The sequence below is a fragment of the Equus caballus genome, chromosome X, assembly GCF_041296265.1.
Source record: "Equus caballus isolate H_3958 breed thoroughbred chromosome X, TB-T2T, whole genome shotgun sequence".
NCBI classification, from domain to species: Eukaryota; Metazoa; Chordata; class Mammalia; order Perissodactyla; family Equidae; genus Equus; species Equus caballus.
In genome coordinates, this window is record NC_091715.1 from 140,181,238 (window position 1) to 140,203,521 (window position 22,284).

General features: G+C 40.9%; 1 protein-coding gene across 11 annotated transcripts in view; it reads left to right on the forward strand.

Annotated features, from left to right (window-relative positions):
• LOC111771564 (gamma-aminobutyric acid receptor subunit alpha-3-like) overlaps positions 1–22,284 on the forward strand; it is a 52,785-nt gene that overhangs the window by 21,610 nt on the left and 8,891 nt on the right. For 4 of the 11 annotated variants that reach the window (XM_070257401.1, XM_070257391.1, XM_070257402.1 and 1 more), the window contains one exon: positions 14,970–15,370. In XM_070257401.1, coding sequence (XP_070113502.1) covers positions 14,970–15,370 — 401 coding nt within the window. Of the gene's footprint in view, positions 1–2,988; positions 3,074–5,324; positions 5,422–5,586; positions 5,713–6,647; positions 6,801–14,969; positions 15,371–22,284 lie in introns of those variants that run through there. The other 7 variants (XM_070257399.1, XM_070257394.1, XM_070257395.1 and 4 more) reach the window with 4 other exon arrangements.

The following is a 22,284-nucleotide window of genomic DNA, read 5'->3' on the forward strand; positions in this document are numbered from 1 at the left end:
GGTCCAGGATGCCCCTCCATCCAGCAGGTGGGGCCAACAGCCCAGCTTTGGAGGAAGCATACAGGTGCTGGTGGTTGCTGTGCCTAGGCCACCTGGACCCTGGCTGTTTGCTCGGAAGAGCACTCCATGACATCGTGTATGGGGTCAGCATGGCTGCTGCACGCCCGAGGCTCACATTCCGGCTGCACCCACCACCCTCTGGAAGTGTCGGAAGTGTGACCTGGGGCCAGTAGTCGCCTGGCCTCCCGGGCTCAGGAGGGTTTGCTTTGCTTCCAGTGAAGTGGAGACGACAGTATACTTGCTGCCCATCAGTTGCAGACTTGCTCCCAGGCTTGAGTGTCCTGACCCATGGACTGGACTCCAGTCTTGGTGTCCTGCTGGCAACCCACATGCCTGGGCCCCATGGAAGGGAAGGGCCAAGGCTATGGTCAGCCAGGCTGGGTGTGCTGGGGGGGAAATCCTCCTCACCTGGCCAGAGTTCTGCTCTCCCCAAGCAGGGTTAGGGAGCAGGACCTTCAGCGCCTGCATGTGCAAAGCACATTCTTCTGTCTCTAGTGCGCCCCTTGAGTTTTTGTGTGGAGGCCAGCCTCCTGCTCCCAGGGGTGCTTCTGCATGCGTCATGCTGCCAGAGGCAGCTGCTGCTACGACCTCCTGTCTGAGATCAGACCCGAAATGCACCACCTGCTCTCCCTCCCACTCTAAGCTTGTGGGCAAAGAGGACGGAGGTTCCTGGAGGAGGCTGTGTGCGCCTGGGTGCAGTGCCACACAGCGTGGCACAGCGGGCCCCTAGAGGCCCAGGGTGTCCCCCTGGCCCCTGGGTTGTCCATCTGGCTGGCGGGAGGGTGAGAATTCTGGTGCCGCTGCATATTGGCTTTGCAAACAATGTACATTGATAAAATGTACATCAGTAAATAGGTGACTTGATATATTAAGGTTCATTTACACAATTCAATAGTATCCTGGTGTTAGATGGAAAGAGATGAGAAAGTTATTTGTGTACTGTTCAGTGGGAATATCTGCAGCATATATCATTGAGGGATAAGAGCAAAGCACAGAACACCAAATGGTATAGGGGTGTATATTGTATAGGGATGATACTTCTAGAAAGATACACAACAATCTCTTCATTGTAGTTAAAGGAAGGAGAAATAAGATGAGTGGTTTGGGGACAGCTATAGGAGGAAGACTTTTTGCTGTATTCCCCTTGATTTAGGAACCATATAAACATTATTACCTTAGATATATGTATATTGTTTTCATGTGACGATAGATTATGGACATTCTTTCCTGAATTCTGGATAGGCTCCTCTATGTGGGGGTTCTGTATCCTGAAAACTTACTGAATTCATTTATTCAAACTTGTTTTTTTGGTGGACGTTTTAGGGTTATCTAAGATTATATCATCTGCAAACATAGACTTTAATATTTCTTCGTTTCCAATTTGGATATTTATTATATCTTTTTCTTGCCTAATTACTCTGCCTAGGACTTCCAGTACTAAATTGAATAGAAGTGGTGAGGTGGACATAGCTCTCTTGTTTCTGATGTTAGAGGAAAAGCTTTTAGCTTTACACCCTAGTATGATGTTAGCTGCGGGCTTGTCATATGTTGCTTTTGTTACCTGAGGTACATTCCTTCTATACCTAATTTGTTGACAGTCTTTATCATAGGAGGACGTTGAATTTTATCAAATGCTTTTCCCACATCTAACGAGATGATCAGTGATTTTTATCCTTTATTCGATTAACGTGGTTATCACATTTATCAATTTGCATATGTTGAACTATCATTGCATTCCAGGAATGATCAGGAATTCCGCCTGATCATGGGGAATGATCCTTTTATAGTGCTGCTGACTTTGGTTTCATAGTATTTGTTGATAATTTTTGCATCTATGTTCATCAGGAATATTGGCCTGTAATTTTCTTTTCTTCTAACATCCTTCTCTGGTTTCGGTATGAGGGTAATACTGGCCTTGTAAAATGAGTTTGGGGGGTTCCCTCCTCTTCAATTTTTTGGAAAAGTTTAGGAGGATTAGCATTCATTCTTCTTTAAATGTTTGGCAGATTTCACCCATGAAGCCATTTTGTCCTGGGCTTTTCTTTGTTGGAGGTGTTTAATTACTGACTACCTCTCTGTATGCAGGAGAGGAACAGCGAGGACTGGACCACGGAGCTCAGGGAATTGGAAAAAGTTGCGTGCAGCTGATGGCAAAGCAGACAAACTGTTTATTCACTCTGGCCAACAGACGGTGGCAGCGCAGCAGCTCCCCTTGTGGCCGCTTTTATATGACTACTAGGCAAAAGTGGCATACAGCCAGCAGATGACATACAATGTTTACATTATGCAGCTTACATAAGGTGTTTCCATACATGGTTGGTGCATGTGCTGCCTGCAGTGGACATGCTGAGTCACATCTGCCTGGAAGCTGCTGCAGTCTGATTGTCTACAGTACCTCCATTTCTCTTCAATCTCCTAACATGATATTGATCTGTTCAGATTTTCTATTTTTTCATGATTCAGTTGTCCCTGTTCCACTGTTCAGCAGGGCCACAGGGGGCCTCTGCTGGTTGGGGGACTAGCAGCTTGCAGCTATTTGTCACCCCCCACCAAAACTGGCTGGCATGCTCTATTCATTGGGGCTTTTAGGTTTTGACCCACTGTGGTGGGCAGTTCTGGTAAGTCAGGGCATTGAAGCCAGTGGGTTTTGACCCCGTGTGGTCACCGTTTTGGCGGGCAAAGGACTTGGAGACCCTCTAGCGGCGCCTGCAGCCGGTTTTGACCCTTGGCGCTCACGGTTTTGGTAAGCGGGAGTGCCACAGCATTAGGGGGTGTGACCTTTTTGACTGGCCAACCGCCTTTCAGTGAGGCCTCTGCTGGAGTTCTGCTGTTGGCTGAGCTCCACTGTGGGATGGGGCCTCTGCCGGCACTCATCTGTTTGCCAGAGCTACAGATGCCCTCAGAGGTTGGGTTTCCTGTGCAGGGAAGGCCAGGCACCTGGCTGGACTCGACGATCAAGCGGGGTTGCTGGCGGGAACCTGCTGCCACCGTGAGGATCTATGCACTAGTAGCTGTAAGTTCCACCCCCTTCTTTGGTCCTAGCTCACCCCACCTGGAATAGCCCTGCCAATTCCCCCAGTGTCCCTCATGAGGCAAGACAGAATTGAGCCTCCAGGGAAATGCCCCCAATGCTGGGGAAGCTGGATATCTGCCTTAGGCTCTCCTTTTCCCACTACAGAAACCACAGACCCAGAGAAACCATCCAGGTACTGCACCCAACTGGCGAGGGGGAGGGAAGAAAGCAGCAAAGTGAAACGATTTCTCTTTCCCTTTTTAAATATGTCTTCTCTTGGTCCTTGTGTGCCAAGAGGGTGTTTCAGCCTTACGCTCTGGTTCCAGGATTTTCACAAGGGCGTTTTTGTCTGTGGATAGTTGTTACTCCGTACTTTTGAGACGGAGTACTAGAGCCAGGGACATCCTATTCTTCTTCTCTTTGCTCTTTAGAAGAGAGACAGCAAGACAGAAATTTAAGGAAAGGAGGATAGAAAAGGATAGAATTGAAGAAAATATATTCAGTTATTTAAAACAAATGGCTAATTTGATAAGCTTTTGAAAAGTCCATTTGCTTTGCCTTTCAGATTTACAGAATATAACTAATTTATGAATATTTATTATATGTTTTATATATTAAATATTTACATGATCAGATATAAGATTAATAGACAAGATGTTAGGGATATGAAACTAAGATGGGGAAGGGGGAAAATTTCCCAAGCTACTCAAAGGCCAACTCTCGTTAAAAATAAATCCTCAGGGGCCGGCCCCAGGGCTGAGTGGTTAAGTTGCGTGCTCTGCCTTTGGCGGCCCAGGGTTTCACCAGTTCAGATCCTGGGCGCGGACATGGCACCTCTGGTCAGGCCATGTTGAGGTAGCGTCCCACATGCCACAACTAAGAGGACCCACAACTGAAAATATACAACTATGTACTAGGGGGATTGGGGGTGAAAATCCGGGGGGGGGGGGAAGAAGATTGGCAACAGTTGTTAGCTCAGGTACCAATAAAAAATAAATAAATAAATCCTCAATGCCTTCTTAATGGAGAGAGAGAGTGAAGGGAAGGACAGAGAGAGAAAGGAGTAGAAATGGACACAGAAAGGAGAGAGGGAGAGAGAGTAGGAGGGGGTGGGGAACAAAAACAGAAATAAAAGGGTTGAAAAAGAAGCGGAGAGAAAGAAAAGAGAGAAACTCCAAAGTTATAATAAAGAGCATATTTCATAATTTTGTATGAGACTACTTTGCTAAATTAAAAATAAGCCCCCTTCTATTTTTCATGTTCACATAAACAAGCTAGACTGTGAATACACACATAATATGGATTGTAGATTGAGCTTGGGATGACCAGATGCTGCTTTCTCGGCTTAGGTACAGGGAGTGGGTGGGGTAGGAAAGTGGGAAATTGCCTCATTTGGGAGACCTGCCAAAATGAAAGGTGGGTGGAGAGACGGGTGAAAAATAAGAAGCTCTGACAGGAAAGGTAGTAGAGCAACAAGATTGCGTGGGTCTTTGGGGACTGTTTTGGGGATTTTGGCTTTTACTCTGAGAGATGGGAAACCATTGGAGAGTCTTGAGCAAAAGAGAGACCAAATCTGACTTGTTTTAATAGGATCACTTTGGCAGCTGTGCTAAGAAGGCATTGAAGGGGATAAGTACAGAAGCAAGACTAGTTAGAAAGCTATTACAGTACTCTAGATCAGAAATGATGGTGGCTTAGATCAGAGTGGCAGCAGTGGAGGTGGGGAGAAGAGGTCCAATTATGGATATATTTTAAAGAAAGAATTGTGAAGGTTTGCTGATTGATTGAGTGTGTGTGTGTGTGTGTGTGTGTGTGCGCGCACATGGAGGCATGCATGAGGGAGGCAGGGAGAGAGAGAAGTCAATGATGATGCTTGGATTTTGACGAATTTGATTTTGGCCTGTGCTCCTGAGAGCTACCATTTACTGAAATGGGTAAATCTGTTAGAGGAGCCAGTTTGGAGCGGGGAGGAGATGGGGAGAGTAAAAGCTAAAACTTGGACATTTTAGGTCAAGATGCCTATTAGATCCCCAAGTGTGATGTCTAATAGGTAATTGAATATATAGGTCTAGAGTAGTATAGGGAATCCTAGGTCTGCCATATCAAAATGCCACAGACTAGGAAGCTTAAAACAACAGAAATTTATTATCTCCAAGTTCTGGAGGCCAGAAGTCTGAAACCAAGGTGTTGGCAGGGTTGGTTGATTCTGGAGGTTGTGAAAGAGAATCTATTGTGTGCCTCTCTCTCCTAGCTTCCAATGGCTGCTGGCAACCCTTGGCATTTCCTGGTTTGTGGATGCATCACTCCAGTCTCTGCTTCCGTCAGCGCATAGTGTCACACATCTCCCTGTGTGTATCTATCTTCTTTTTATAAGAGCATCAGTCATAGTGGATCAGGGCTCATCCTACTCCAGTATGGCCTCATCTTAACTAATTATATCTGCAACAACTCTGTTTCTAAAGAAGGTCACATTCTGAGGCACTCAGGATTAGAACTTCACCATATCTTTCCAGGAGACACAATTCAAGGCATAACAAGTAGGAAGCCCAGGCAGAAGATATACGTTGAGGAGTTATCAGAGTCTGCACTATTCTTTAAAGACACAGGTTGGATGAGAATGCCAAAGGAGTGAGACAGAAGTGAGTACAAGCACTGAGTTCTGACATCCTTGAATGTTTAGACATTTAAAGGAGACTAGAGAGGAAATGACGTAGGAGGGAAACTGGAAGAGCAGCACGGCCTAGAAGTTCCATAAAGAGAGTCATTCCAAGAGGATGGAGTGCTTCACTGGGTAAAATGCACTGACAAATCCAGTAGGACTGATAATTAACTATTGGCTTTAACAACATGGGTAATAATTAGTACCCACCTTACAGGGTTGGTGGGAGGGTGTAAAGTTAATACTCTTAAAACCCTCAAAGTTGTTGGGCACAAAGTAAGAACTCAGTCTGTGTTGACTCTTATTTTGGAGTCGGGGGATGGAGGCCAGCACACACTCTGCTCTGTGAACTTTGGGTTCTAACCCACTAAGTCCATTCGAACAGCAGAGGACAGTGGTTAGAAAGCATCAGCTGTGGAGCCAACACATCTGGGTTTGAATTCAGGCTCCTCTACTTACTAGCTGGGTAACCTTGTGCAGGCTGCTCAATCTCTCTTTGCCTCAGCGTATCGACCTATAAAATGAAGATAACAATAGTCCTGACGTCATCGGGTTGTTGTAAAGATTAAACATTTTAAGAATGTTAAAGTGCTAGAAGAGTGCCTGTCACATAGCAAATCCTGTAGAAGAGATTATTTCTTATTATTATTTAAATGAGGATATTAATTTGAATGAACATATCAAAATTGCTCTGAGCAAGCTGTGTTGGTACACTGTTAGCATATATTTTCATACACACAAAAATACGCACTACAGGTACTTCATGATCATTAAAAAGATTTGGTTACATGGACTTGGGAGGTGCTGGGATGTCTTGTTTTCAATATAAAAGGAGTTTGTGAACTGAATTGGGGCCCACCTTGATTGAAGATGGTTATTTGGCTACATACTGCCTAATTTTAACTCTCTCTCCAGGAGAATATGTCGTCATGACAACCCACTTCCATCTCGAGTGAAAAATTGGCTACTTTGTAATGCAGACCTACTTGCCATGTATCATGACTGTCATTCTGTCACAAGTGTCTTTCTGGCTCAACAGAGAGTCTGTCCCTGCCCGCACGGTCTTTGGTGAGTGTTGTTTTATGGAGAATGGTGGGGAAAACATTTGCGAAGTCTTATGATGGGCAGTCAGAGTCGAGGCGGGTAGAAGAACCATTATTGGAGATAGTGGGAGCAATGCCTGAGCCCAGCATTAGTGACTGAGTCATCGGATCCTGGTGTTTCAGAGAAGTGAATTCTTAACAAGGAACTGGGAATAAGAAGAGGGTTGGAACAGTAAGGTTACTGAGATGCTTCCTGTCTCAGTCAGGCTTGCTCCAGGAGCTGGGGAGGAAGTGAGTCTTCAGTGAAAAAGAGAGGGAATTAGTGGGCAGAGCTGGAGAAGTGAAGGGTGAGAAACTAAGGTGACGACAGAGAAGTGGATTGGGGCTTTTTTACAACCCATTTTTTTGTCTGAGCATCTGACTTTGCTGCTTCTCCTCTAGCCTTTTTGGAAGTATGAATTATCTGACATTCAGTAAAAGCTACACAAAGTTCAAAGGGTTTTTCAATGATCAGAAATTTTCCTCAATACGAATTTACTGATCTCTAGGAAGGGATTTGCATATCATTAGCACTTTTCCCTGGGAGACTTAAAGCATATAAAACATTTTCTGCCTGTTTTTCCCACTGTAAGACTTTTTAGGAGATAAATATTAATTAACTTAAACTGCCTCCATGGCAGTGGTGGCTGTGAGGCATATGCTGAGTACCCACATAGAAGGCCAATGATTCTTTCAAATATCCTGAAGCTACACTGTGTAGTTAAATAGTAAATGATGTTTCAGAAAGAAGCAGCCTTTTAGATCAAGTGGAGGAGGAGACAGCAGTGGTGAAAGAGAAAGAGTAATCTGTAAAGTGGAAACAAAGCTAAAACTAGAAGGGTGTAATATCATGGAAGTCAAGAGAGGAGAGTGTTTCAAGAAGCAGAGGGTAATCCTCTGGAGTGAGTTCTGCTGTGTGCCTAGGTAAGAGGCAGACAGAAACTGTCTGTTGGTTATGGTGATATGCTTGGTTGTTAGTGATCTTGAAAAGAACAGCTCTGGTGAATTGGAGGGAGCAGAGACTATATAGGAGTAAGTTAAAGATACCCATTTTGGGAAATGCAATAAACTAGATACCCTGAAAAATTCTTCCTCTACAGAATCCTAGAACAGCTACATAAAACATAGAAAACATTCTGTTTTAATATCTGAACTTATAAAAACTTAAAGGAAATACTCAGGGGCCCAAATGGAAGAAGGAACTGAAAGCTGGAGTGTTAATCACGTGAGCTGACACTGTCGTAGCGGAAGATGGGTGGATGGACTCCTAGTCTGGGTAAATGAGAGTGAGTTTTCAGGTTACGCAGAAAGGCTTTGAGCCTGAGTAAAGTTAAGGGGTGGAACTAGGATTGTGCGAGGCTGAATACTGGCCCCCAAAGACATCCGTGTCCTAATCCCTGGAACCTGAGAGTGTTACCTTATATGCCAAAAGGGACTCTGCAGATGTGAACTAAGTTAAGGATCTTGGGATGGGGAGATTATCCTGGATCATCTGGATGGGCTCTAAATGAAATCACAAGTGTCCTGATAAGAGTGAGGGAGAGGGAGATTTGCCTACAGAGCAGAAGGCAGTGTGGTGAAAAAAGCAGGGGAGATTTGAAGATGCTATGCTGTTGGTTCTGAAAGAGGAGGAAGGGGCCCCCAAGCCAAGGAATGCAGCTCTAGAAGCTGGGAAAGGCCATGGCTTCTCTCTCTAGAGCCTCCACTGGGAGTGAAGCCCTACTGACACCTCGACTTTAGCCCCATAAAACTGACATCAGAGATTCTGGCCTCCAGAACTGTAAGAGAATGTATCTGTGTTGTTTTAAGCCACTAAATTTGTGGCCATAGGAAACTAATATAAGCATTCATCCCATAAATCCAATACCATCGAAGGGTTATGCCCTCAATGCAAAAGAGCACTAGAAAAATACGGGAATCGGTGCAGGGAGACAACAAGGAAGCATATTGTTTTGGCCTGGGCTTTGTGTAAAATATAGGATTCCTTAAGAACTTATTTTTAATTCAAACTTGGCCTCATGTGAGTTTAGAGTTCATATTTACACTAACTGCATTGATGTGAGAACCTCCAAGATGAAATATTAATTTAAAAAGTGATTGCAAAATTTTTGTGTGACCCAACAGCCAAGAATAGCCAATATCCTCAAAAGAACAAAATGGAGAGACTAGCCTTGTAAGATGTCAAAAATGGTTAAAAAGCTATAGTAAAGACGTGTGTTATTGGCACAAGGAGAAGAAAAATAAATAAATGAAACACTATAGAGAGAGTAAAAATAGACCCACATATATAAAAACTTGATTTATGACAGAGATGGCATTGAAGAGAATTAATTTGAGGTTAATCATGGTCTTAAATATAAAAGCTAAAAATGTAATGCTCTTAGAACTAAATATAAGACAATATCTTTGCAAATTTGGAAGGAAGAAATTCCTTAGTGCACAGAAAAAGTGATAACAGTGAAGAAAAAAGAATAAATTGGACCTCATCAAAATTGAAAATTTCCACTCATCAGAGGATAACATTAAGAAAATGAAAAGGCAAGCCATAGACTGAGAGAAGATATTTTATAAATGTACAGATCTGATAAAACATATATTCCAAAAATATAAAGAATCCAATTTAAAAAACTGAAAAAAACATGAGCATTTTACCAAGAATATATATAAATGCCCATAAGCGCATGGAAAGACATTTAACATCATTTTATATCAGGGAAATGCAAATTAGAACCACACGGAGACATTACTTTATAAACACCAGAATGGCTAAAATTAAAAAGACTGGCAATTCCAAATATTTGTGAGGTTGAGGAGCAATTGGCGCTCTCATACTCTGCTGGTGAGGATGTAAAATGGTACAACCACTTAGGAAAACAGTTTGGCTACTTCTTATAAAGTTTAAAATACATTTACCCTAAAATCTAGGTATTTTACTCCTAGGTATATACCCAAGTGAAATGAAAATATATATCCATAAAAGGCTTATACAAGAATGTTCATAACAGCTTTATTCATGAAAGCCCCAAACTGGAAAACATCCAGTGTCCATCAACAAGTGAAGGGGTGAATACACTGCTGCATATGCGTACAGTGGATTAACAATATTGATTCACATAACGATTTGGATGAATCTCGAAAATTGTGTCGAGCTAAGAAGCCAGACACAAAATAGTACATAATATTTGATTTTATTTATATAAAATTCCAAAACAGGCAAAACTAAGCTATGGTGTTAGAGATCAAAGCAGTACTTTCTTCTGGGGGTGGTGGACTGACTGAAAAATCAAACTTTCGAATCGCTATGATGAATATGTTTAAGTAGTTGAAAGAAACATAAGAATTCCATCATATGACCAGTGTGTGGGGAGAGAGAGACAGAGAGAGCATGCATGAAAGAGCAAGCACATTGGAAATTCTAAAATTGGAATACATAGATAAAAACTCACTGGTATAGATACAGTTGAAGGGAGAAGGGAAAATTCATGAACTGGAAGAAAATATCTAGAATGAGGCCCAGAAAGACAAAAATGTATAAAATGCATTAAGAGAGAGAAACAACATACGATTTATTGGGAAGGTCTAACAGAGGGAATTGGAATCCTAGAAGGAGGGGAGGGAGAGAATGGTCCAGAAGAAATTTTTGAAGAGATAATGGCTGAACACTGTCCAAACCTGATGAAGGACAAATAGGCACGATTACAAGAAGGCCTATGAACTCAAGGAGGATAAATTAAAAGACATACAAACAGAGACACATTAGAGTGAGACTTTTGAAAACAAAAAACAAAGAGAAAAATCTTAAAAGTGGCCTGGAAAAAAAGTACCTTGCCTTTAAAGCCATAATAAATAGGTTATCAGTTGACTTCAACAGAAACAATAAAGACATTTTCAGACAAAAAAAAAAAAAACCACTAAAAATTCATTATCATCAAATTCTCACCAAATGGAGTTCTTCAAGCCAAAGAAAATTTGTCCCAGAACTGTTTAAGATGCATTTGAAAAGAGTGGGAATAATAAGTATCAATGAATGACTATTGAATGTATAAAAGAATAACAGTGGCTTATTGGGTGTACAATATATTTAGAATAAAAGACTAGACCGTAATGTAATGTATATAAGTTGAGATGGGGGTAGATGGTTTCATTGTCAGGGAAACGTGTAAAAATGTCAATATTTAATTTTCATAAGTCAAAGATGCATGCTGACTGAAACTCTCATACATCTGATGGGAATGTTAAATGGAACAACCACTTTACACAACCACTTGGCAGTCTCATGTAAAGTTAAACACGTACTTGCTATATAATCATGCAGTTCCATCCCTAGGTATTTACCAAGAGAAATGAAAGCGTATTCCAACACACAGACTTGTGTGTAAATCTTCCTAGCAGCTTTATTCATAATAGTTGAACATTGGAAACAGTCCAGATGTCCATTAGTAGGGGAATGGATAAACAAATTATGTTCTATCAATACAATGGAACACTACCCTGAAATTAACAGGAATGAACTAAAGATAGATGCAGCAACGTGAAGGAACCTAAAGAATACTATGCTGAGTGAAGGCAGTTAGACACAAATGAATACATACTGTATGATATTTATATGCAACTCTAGGTGGAAAAATCTAATCCAGACTGAAAGAACGCAGAGCAGTGCTTACCTGGGGCCAAAGAGGGGATGAAGTGGCTACAAAGGAACCTTTGGGGTGATAAACGTATTCTGTAGATCATACCTATGAGAAAGGGCGCAGAGGGGTATTACCAGATGGTAGAAATCTCACAGGAGCACAGGTTACCACAAGACTATGATAGTGTAATGGTCTAAGGAGTACTAAAGATCAAGAATGTGGACTCCTACCTCTTGAGCTCTTGATTCTGAATGATAAACCACCTCTTGAGAACCGAAACAGTATACTCAATAGGAGAGTCAGGTTTCAGTTCGGACCAAAAGAGGAAAGTGCATTCAGAGAAGAGGTGGAGAATATAGGTGGTCCTAGAGCAGCAGAGTTGGAAAGTTAGAAGAGTTTTGGAGAAAGGGGATGTTAAGAAGGAATGAGGGACTGGGTCATATTCAGTAACGTACTTTGTGAAACAGGATTCAAGCTGACTGACAATGCATTAACAAAAAGCCTTGCCCTTGTGGTGGTGTCTCAGCTCAACAGGTATATGAAGGATGATTAATTCTGATTGTCTCCTGGGGAGAGTGAGTGCTCATTTTGAATGCTGTGGTCTGAAATGTTTTAATTTTTGTATCCCTAGGACCTAACTCTATAAGGTACAGAATAGACAGTTGTTAATGTTGGAGAAAAGAAGAGAACAAGACCTATATTATCGATAATAATAACAATATTGTTACTGCAAGAAAAGAATATTATTCACTCTGATGGGAGCAAATGTGGTGCAATGCCATGGGCTATAGGCTGAGCAGAGCAGTTCCACTCATCACACAGGCACTAGGGGCCTACTCTGCCAGGTATTGTGTTTGCAGTTGAGCAGATAGAGACGAATTACCCATGGTCCCTGCTCTCAAGCAACTCCTGGTTTAGTGGGGCAGACATGTATAGTCAAAGAAGTATACTTTTAAGACTTTTAGAAGTGCTTAAAGGAAGTGAAGCAGGGCATTCACAAAAAACTTTCTAGAAGAGTCTTGAAAGAGAAGCACTGGATGGCAGGCCTGGATCTCTTTTAAAATGCCAAACCTCTTTGTCCATCCATGAAGTGTACCAAATGCTTGATTGAGGGTCTTACCAGCTCTGACTAGCTAAGAGCTTTTCACAACGTGACAGTGCTAATTAAGCCCTAGAGGCTAGAGCTCTAAAAATCTCTACTGAGCTATGGCACAGGAACACTTGTGTTGCAGTGCAGTCCTCTCCGTCCATGCACTGGCACACTGCTGTGAATGTGCCAGGGTGGACGACTGCATTTGCTGATAACCGTAAATGACGTAACTTGTTTCTCCCATGAACTACTCCTTGCTCGGTGTGGGCAGAGGGTTACTGCGCCCGGGGTCCATTCTCAGAGCTTAGCAGGCTACAAATTCAGACAGTTTGTTCATAGGTACTAGCTATGTGGCTGATTCCTGACAGAGCTTAAAATGTGTTTTTGCTAATTAGCCTTGACGACTCTCTGCCTAAGTTTGTGCAAAGGTACTCCTTTAAGGGTCTCTCTGTTGAAACTGTACTAAGTCTTTTCCAGTCTGGGTTTTCATTTATATAGCAAGTATGTAAGTAAGGTACTCAAGAAAGCAAGATATGATGAAGCCCCAGAGACTGCACCACACATGCTGACTCTCTGGGTAGAGTTAATAGTTAATAGGCTTTATCTGCTTGCTCTTCTATGTAACGTCTCCCACCCCATTAAGACTTCCTTCCTGGGGCCGGCCCGGTGGCACAGTGGTTAAGTGTGCACATTCCGCTTTGGCGGCCTGGGGTTCGCCGGTTCGAATCCCGGGTGCGGACATGGCACCACTTGGCACGCCATGCTGTGGTAGGCTTCCCACATATAAAGTAGAGGAAGGTGGGCATGGATGTTAACTCAGGGCCAGTCTTCCTCAGCAAAAAGAGGAGGATTGGCAGCAGTTAGCTCAGGGCTAATCTTCCTCAAAAACAAAAAAAAAAAGACTTCCTTTCATGCCCTGCTTGACCCAGCTCATAAGGCTCACATTCCCCATCCTCTTGAGCATGCCAACGCTCAGAAAGAGGTTCTGACTATTCCTCCTTCCTCAAGTCTGGATGACTGTGGGTACAGCAACTGCCTCATCAAAACTCTGAGGAATAGAGACTGCATGGAATATTCGTGGCTGGGGAGAATGAAGGCACAGAGAGACTAAGGAAATTGCCCAAGATACAAAGCAAGTAAGTGGGAGAACTCAGGCCTTCTAACTTCTATGGAAGTATTCAGGACTAGAGTATTATTGCTAACAGTTAGACAATTATTATAATACAGTTTAAAATGTGATTATAATTAATTATATAATTATGACAATACTATTGCTATAATAACAGTAAAAATAAGAGTAATGTTAATTATAGAAGCTACTATTTATTGAGTGATTACTCCCAGATGGTGTGCTATGGGCTTTATACACGTCATTTCGTGGGCTCCCCCAACAAATCTCTGAGTCTGGTATCAACACACACATTTTATACGTGATAAAGCTGAGACTTACTGGGGGTAAAGCACCATGTTCAAGGTCATGTTACTAGTAAGCGGGATTGCCGGAATTGTAGTCTATTTCAGTCTGACTCTACAGCTCATATTGTTAACCACAACACTGTATAGCTCATATGTATATCTAGAATATGAAAAGATTAGTAAAAAAATTTTAATAGAATTTAAAAGTGAATAAAGGAAAGTCTTAAATTTAGGTTAATAACACTACCAAGAAAAAGAATCAATTGATCGAAAAGCAAGCTCTTGTTTGGCAAAAACTCACAAGAACTAGATACTGGAACAGCTTTGGTTGTCCACAAAGCTCAATAGGACCTAGAGTGTGATGCAGATAAGAACCATTTTCTACAATAGTTTGTTGTATTTTTAGGAGAACATTGTCCACAATAAGGGAAGTGAAAATCCTACTGAGCTCAGACTATGTCCTGAGTCTTGGGCTCAGTTCTGGGCTGTTCAGAAAAGAACCAACTACCACACTGGGAAAGGAGGAGAAACAAGAGACAGGACTGACCATGTTCATTCTGGAGATGAACAGATTCATGAGGAACCATGGCCATCCTCTCCAACTCTCTGAAGGCCTATCCTGGAGAGGAGGGAGCAGGGTTTTTTTTTTTTTTTCCTGCATTGCCAGAGACAGAACTCTGAGATCAGTCAATGGGCTAAGAGGTACAGGAAAGCGGGTTTCAGCTCATAAGGTAGGTATTTCTAATTAAAAAGCTCTCTTACAATGAAATGGGTTACCTACTCGTCAGTGAAAATGTTTAAGCAGAGGCTAGAGGACAACTTTTAGAAGTGCTATACTGGAGATTCCTATTCCTGTGAAATTGGGATGGCGTGGTTACTAGGTAGAACTTTGACATTCTCTGTTTTTTCCTTTAAAGGGGCCCTTTTGAGTGGGGTATCTGGTAGGAAGTTGACGAGCTCATCAAATATGCTCTAAATGTCTTCCAGTGGAACTGGTTCTCATCTTTCCTCTCCCCAGGTGTCACCACAGTTCTTACCATGACCACCTTGAGTATCAGTGCCAGAAACTCCTTACCTGAAGTGGCATACGCGACGGCCATGGATTGGTTCATAGGCATCTGTTACACCTTTGTATTTTCTGTGCTGATCAGATTTGCCACTGTCAATTACATCACCAAGCGGAGCTGGGCTTGGGAAGGCAAGAAGGTGCCAGAGACCCTGGAGAGAAAGGGGAGATACAGCAAGCGTGGGGGCTGGGAAGCACTCCCTGAGAGAACTGTATTGGAACCAGGAGTGGGCAGCCTGCAGCCTATGGGAACTGGCCAGGGCTGTGAACTATTCACTGGGGTCATCAGTCTAATTCTCAACTGGAGTGCTTCTTGGCAATGTGGAGTGTTTGCTGGGAGAAAAAAGAAGAGGGTAGGTATCATGGAGGGTTGGTGTCTTATCGTGAGGGAACAAACCTAAGTGTGATACTGCTAGTCTCGAGGGGAAACCACTATACTGACAAAGTCACCCGGAAGAGTGGACTCTATCTTCAACCTGGAGAACAATCTTTAGGGCCACCTCTGCCCCTCACTTTCCAGTATGTTCCCATCTATAGTCAACCTAAAGTGATTGCCGTTCCTTCTGTGTCTTTGCTTAATTTTTACTCTCTACCTGGAATGTTCTTTTCTTTTTTCTCTGCATAGTGAAGACCCACTCATTCTTCAAGACACAGATGAAATGCTATTTTCTTCACAGAGCCTTTCCAAAATCATCCAGGTAGCTTTAGCTTTTCTTGGGGCAGGGGTGCTCCTGATATTAAAAGCATTTCTTTGTATTAGAGTTATTTGCCTGCCTCCTCGCTAGACTGAACTTCTTGAGGGCAGGGGTTTGCCTGCATGATCTTTCTGACTAGCCAGCATCCTTGCATAGCATCTGACTCATAGTGAAAGCTAAATAGATGTTAGTTGAATTGGTGGATGGATGGGAAGGAAGAAAACAGAGAGAAAAAAACAGTAAACCAACTGGAATTGGTAGGAATAAAACATGAATACAGTGAAATCAAGATTGTTACGCTTGGCTGCTTTAAAAGACTTCAGATCTCTAGATCTAGATGAAGACTATCCAAAGATGCTAAAAAGAACTGGCAGAAGTGGTCCCAGAACCATTCCAATACTCTTTGAAGAATCATGGAGAAGAGAAAAGATAATGAAGATTTTTCGAACGGGAGGAAAAGATATATTCCATAGAATACAGACTGGTGAGTTGGCAAAATTTTGGAATAGTTTTTAACTATTTATTTAGATAGAATTTATTAACTCCTTGCTATAAATTATGAAGAAATAAGTGTATTTCTACATCCTCCATCTACTCTACCATAGGAATTTTTGGTTGGTTTTATTATTATACTTAGTCTAGTTGTTATCTTTGGATCCTTAAAACATATTTACCCTTCCAGTACTTGATTTATCAGCTATGAACAGGGTCTGCTGACCCCTCACCCATTACAAGATAGCAGGAAATTAGTATACTTATCCTACCTCTCACCTGCTCTATCAGTCTCTGTTGTCTCCCAACTTTTTTTAATACCACTATTTCTGCATTGTCAAGTTCTATAGCATTTATATGCTTTTACGCAGCCATAATTCCTATAGTTGATTAGTCATAGTTCTACATTTAAATTCACTCTCTTCTCAAAATAATCCTTTTATCCATTTTTCCATTCATTGTTTAGTTCCCTCAAGGCTATCCTCTAGAAGTTTCTTTAAGAAGGTCTCATAGGAACCATATTTCCTACTCTCTTGCATGTGTAAAATTATCTGTCAATTGTGTTTATACTTGAATTATACTTGGGCCATTGTACAATTTGTGGGTCACATTCTCTTTCTCTGATGTCCATGTAGACATGGATTGTTATACTCAATTCTAGCAATGCGTGTTGTGATGAAGAAGTTTAAAACCAGCCTGAGAATCTCTCACATAATAGGTGACGATTTTATGGCCTAGAAGCCCATATGCATGTGTCTTTTATTTACAAACTGCAGTTACTTTACAAAGATATATCTTGATCTCTTTGTCTGAATGTTTTCTTGGACAGCATGCTGCCCTTTAAGCCTGTAGACTCACAGCTGTCTTTGTTTCAGGAAAGCTTTCCTGAAATACCTTGTTCTGCTCTCTTCCTGGAAGCACAGATTATACACATCATAGAGCTTTCTTTGTCTTCCATATCTACCATTTTTCTCTAATAAGTTTTAACTCTGTTATTTTCCATTTCATTTTTCTCAAGCCTGTCTTCCATGTCTCTGACCTTTTTCACCAGTGTCTTTTTGCCTTCATTTCTGGAGTAGTAGTATTTGTCCTTACGTTAATTTTATGATGTCTGATGACTTATTTTTCATGTGTTCTATGTTTATTTTGTGTGCTGTTCCACAATCCTTTTTGGTTATTTTTCCTCCTTTTTGCAACATGTTTTGCATCAGTACCACATTAGCTTGTTTTCAATTATTCCTTGAAGTTGCATTAGAGGAGTTCTTTACTAGCTCTGCTCTGTGTGAAAGTATCATTTTCGGGAGGAGCTGAGAGAGTGAGTAGGAGAGTGGTGAGTAGTTGGGAGTGAGTAGTTTGAGCATCATCTGTTGTCTATATAAACTCTTATGAGTACTCCTCCTCGTAGTTGTGATTCTGCTTCTCACTAGCAAGAAGTTTCCCTTGTTCACAGGAAAGCCCTCTATATATAGTTGTGTGTTTGTTTGTGTGTGTGTGTGTGTTTAGCATTATATCCTTTAATTTCTTCAGTCTCTACTTCCTCTGCCACTATGTGATGGTCAAGCAGTGTTCCAGGATGTTCTCACTACCAGCCTGAAAACTGATTTTGTTTCAAGACAGGGGTCCTTTTTTTTTCCTCACTCAGGTCATGCCACCCACCTTTTAGGCCTCTATTCTTGGCCTGAAATCCAGAACAGGCATCTTTGGTCCATTCTTTACCCTGATCTAATTTTTACTGCATTTGGGAGCCCCTACTTTTGGGGACAAGGGCTAAAAATGCTTTCAGGTTTAATCAAAGATGGAGTTTTTGTTTCTCTCTCTCATTTTCCTTATAGTTTTTGGTTGGTTCCGGAGAGGAGAAGGAAGCAAAGATGTCTTCACTCTGACATATTAAACTGAAAGCTCCCTAGAATACATTATTAAACAGATGTTTTAAGAGCAGTTAGCACTAATCACTGATATCCAGCCTGAGTTCACTAAGAAGAAATTATGCCAAACTAACCTTAAGAAATTTTATGAAAAGTTCATTAGACTGGTAGACCAGGAAATATCATAGACTTTATTAAGACATCTGAGTAACTTGTTTTATTATGCCTTCATGAAAAAGAAACAGTAGTTGAAAAATAGTACAATTAGGCTGATGTCACTGGTTGACCAATTGAACTCAAATAAAATTGACTGATGGATGGACAACAACCTGAATGTCCCAGTGATAGTCCACAGGGCTTTGTCATTGACCCTTCCCTCTTAAATGTCATCAGTGACTCAAATGAAGACATAGAAGGTAGGAGATTCCAATTTTTAAGCTGCCATTAATGAATGTTGGTTGGAGAAGAGTATCTTCTGAATTATGAATCAAGAAGAATTTCTAAAGTTTGAGAGAACAGGCTAAAATCAAAACATTAACATTTGCTAACTCAAATTCTTACACATAGGTAGAAAAAAAATAGTTCTGTGATAGACAAGCTAACAACAATTGCACATTATAAATAAGATGCTGGGATATAGGGAAAAAGCAAATTTAATGTAAGTCTTCCATGTGGTGTAACTCTCAAAAAGGCAGATTTAATTTGAGCCTGAGTTAACAGTTACCTAGAACAAGTGAGATGATAAGCCCTTTTACTCCGTACTGGTTGAGCCATGTTTAAAGTACATTGTTCCAGTTTGGTTACTGCAACGGAGGAGGGACAGATGCCTCAAGGGGATGGTGATTGCTAATTTCAGATATCTGAAAGGCTGTCACGGATGTCTTGCTGGGAAGAGGTGTGGGGGCAGTTTGATGTCAGCGAGAGAACTAGAATAGATTGTTAAGAGACTGTAGATGTAGATATCAAAAGTGACAACCATTTCCCCAATTCCAAGGAGCGCTGAAAATGAAAAAAGAGAACAAAAAGAATTGTCTAAAACTCTCTGCAAAGATGGTCATCTCAGTCTTCTTCCTTAGTTCCTCTCCATGGTAAATCCATTTAAGTTACCCAAAAGAAGTCAATTATGAGATTTGAAAAAAACAACAACTATGGAATGAATAAAAATAGGTCTCTAATGTGAGGGTGCTATACTTTGTCCACGCTGCTACAATGTGCAGGGATGAACGGTGAGAACCACTGACCCACAGGAAAAAAGGCTGAAGTGCACTGAGAGTAAAACTATTGGGACTTACATCGTAACTTAGTTTCTGTTTTCCTCCTTTAGAGAGACATATTAACCCTTATTTGCATCATAAAGCCAGAATGGGTGAGCATGAATCTGTTTAAAAATAATATAAATGATTTAAAAATCTATTTCTGATCTGGACTTTGATTAAGGATTACATAAAATGTAAGGAGAAAGGTTCCAAAAGAAAGAAAAAGAAGGAATAGGTGAAAACAAAATCTAATTTTCAAATGAAGACAAATGACTAGCTTATAATAGCACTCTAAAACATAGCTGAACTGCAGGCTTTAAGGATCAGCTGCATGTATTTGCACATCCTACTAAATGAGAGTCAAGAAATAAAATACAAACTCACAAGCATCAGGAGAACTGGAGAAGGGATTTCAGTCAGACAAGAGATTTTAATGCATTGTTTTAGAAGAATGAACTTGGAAAGAAAGAACCCATTTATTAAGCTGAAGTAAGACTGAATCTCCAAGAAACTCGGTGTTTGAGGTGATCGATACAGCAGAGAATAAAGCACAGGGGTGCAACTAGAGAGACTGTTAAAAGTGTGTGTACAGAATAGTCAAGACCCCAGAGCCTGCCCAACATGTGAAATGTCTGCAGCCAGATGTATACTTTGCAGAAAGACAGCAGAAGTCTCTCTTCTAAAGAAGCTGAATGTCTCCCGAGAAAAGACCTTTACATAGTGACATTTTGGACTACCCCATAAAATGATCTGCTTCCAACTGATCTTCTTAAATCATAGTCTGCAATCAATAAGCCAGCTCAAGTACACTGAGCATACACACATTTTTATGTTGCCAAATAATATTGAGATACCAAGGATTAGCAAAGGAAAGTTTGCAATCTGAAAGAGAAAAACAAAGGTTAAAAGAAAAAAGCTCATCTTGGAGGGAACAAAGATAAATTTTCTTTAATTCCCTAAATTTAAGAAAAATAAAACTAACTTTTATATTTGTAAATATATCATATCCGTAAAACAAGAATACGATGCTAATACAAAAGGAAATCAGAGAATAAGGAAGAGCTCTTAAAATTAAAAAGAATTACCAAAATAAAAATTTCAAGAGAGATGGAAAAATAAACTGAAGTTGGGGCCGGCTCCATGGCCGAGTGGTAAATTTCGCGTGCTCTGCTTCTGCTGCCCAGGGTTTCGCAGGTTCGGATCCTGGGTGTGAACATGGCAAAGCTCATCAGGCCATGCTGAGGTGGTGTCACACGTGGCACAACCAGAGGGACTCACAACTAGAATATACAACTATGTACGGGGGGGGGGGTTGGGGAGAAGAAAAAGGAAAAGAAAAGAAGACTGGCAACAGTTGTTAGCTCAGGCGCCAATCTTTAAAAAAAAAAAATAAACTCAGGGAAATCTCCCCACAAGTAAAGCAAAAAGAAAAAAATAAGCGGAGAAAGTTAAAGAAAATATAAGAGACTTAGGAATGAATCCAGGAAGTCCATCCAACTGAGAAGCTGCAGAATGAGTGAAAAGAGAAAAATGAATGAAGGGAATTAACAAAGCACTAATAGGAGACATTTTTACAAACGGAAAGACATAAGCCTCCAGGTTGAAAGCGTCCTCATAGGCCCACATGAAGGCACATCATCATGAAACTTCGGAAAACCAGCGATAAAGCGACAGTCAAAAGCTTCTAGAAAGAAAATAAATGTTATCTACAAAGAATTGATTGGCCAAATGGCATCACACTTCTCAACTACGTTGGATGCCGGAAGACAGTGGAGCAGTAAATCTCATAAATCTGAGGGACAAATGATTTTCAACCTAGAATCCTATGCCCTGCCAAAGTATCAACTAAGTAGAGATGTACAGTTGTCATTTTCAGACCTACAAGAACTCAGAAATGTCACTCCCCACGCACTCCACCTTAGGAAGATACTAGAGGATATGTTCTATTAAAACAAGAGAGGAGAACATAAAAGAAAACGACGCTGGATCCAGAAAAGAGGGCATCCAACAGAGAAGATAAGTGAAGAGAAGTCCTAAGATGAAACCTATGCAGCAAGCAAGCCTGGGGAGGAAGCAGTCCAATTTGGAGCAGGAGGCTAGAGGTATTTATATGGTTCTTTACAATGATGTTACCACTGATATCGATTGAACTAAAAATATTGCTGTAATTGTATTAGAGGATGGAGGAGGGGTTGCATAAGTGAGGTAAATCATTATCATGAAAAGATGGTAAGTTATGTGTAAAACCGGTGGCAGTATAAGCATATCATTTAGCAATAACCCTTAGAAGTATCAGCTAAGAGAATTAAAAACAATTATGAGTTGCTGGACAAGATTGGGGGTGCATCGGGGTAAGGGTTCCCTGGTTTTCATTATAAGCCTTTAAGTTCTATTTTTTTAAAAGTATGTGCATTATTACTTTGATTAATTTTTTGAAAATTACAATAAAAGCAAATTAAAATGAAATAAACCTCTACATTTAAAAAGAAGATAATCATTATTCTCAGAACTGCTTTTAAAATATTCATAAATGCTTTTTTTATTGGGTTCATAATAGTTTACATCATTGCGAGATTTCCGTTGTACATTATTTCTCGTCTGTCACTACGTAAGTGCTCCCCTTCACCCCTGTGCCTACCCCCCACCCCCCTTCCCCTGGTAACCACTGAACTGTTTTCTTTGTCCATGTGTTTGTTTATATTCCATGTATGAGTGAAATCATATGGTGTTTGTCTTTTGAATATTCGTAAAGTCTTATCTAAATTTTGAAAACAGTAATTCTTAGGCTCTTTTTCTTATTTCCAAATAATATTTGAATGCTCTAGAATAATATCTTATTTTACATTAGAGAAACTTCCACACACTTCCATACTGAACTTCCATCCTCATCTTGGAAAAGTTTAGTTACTTATCATTAATGGCCTTTAAATCTATGAGGCAGTCCTATAAACACAGCCAC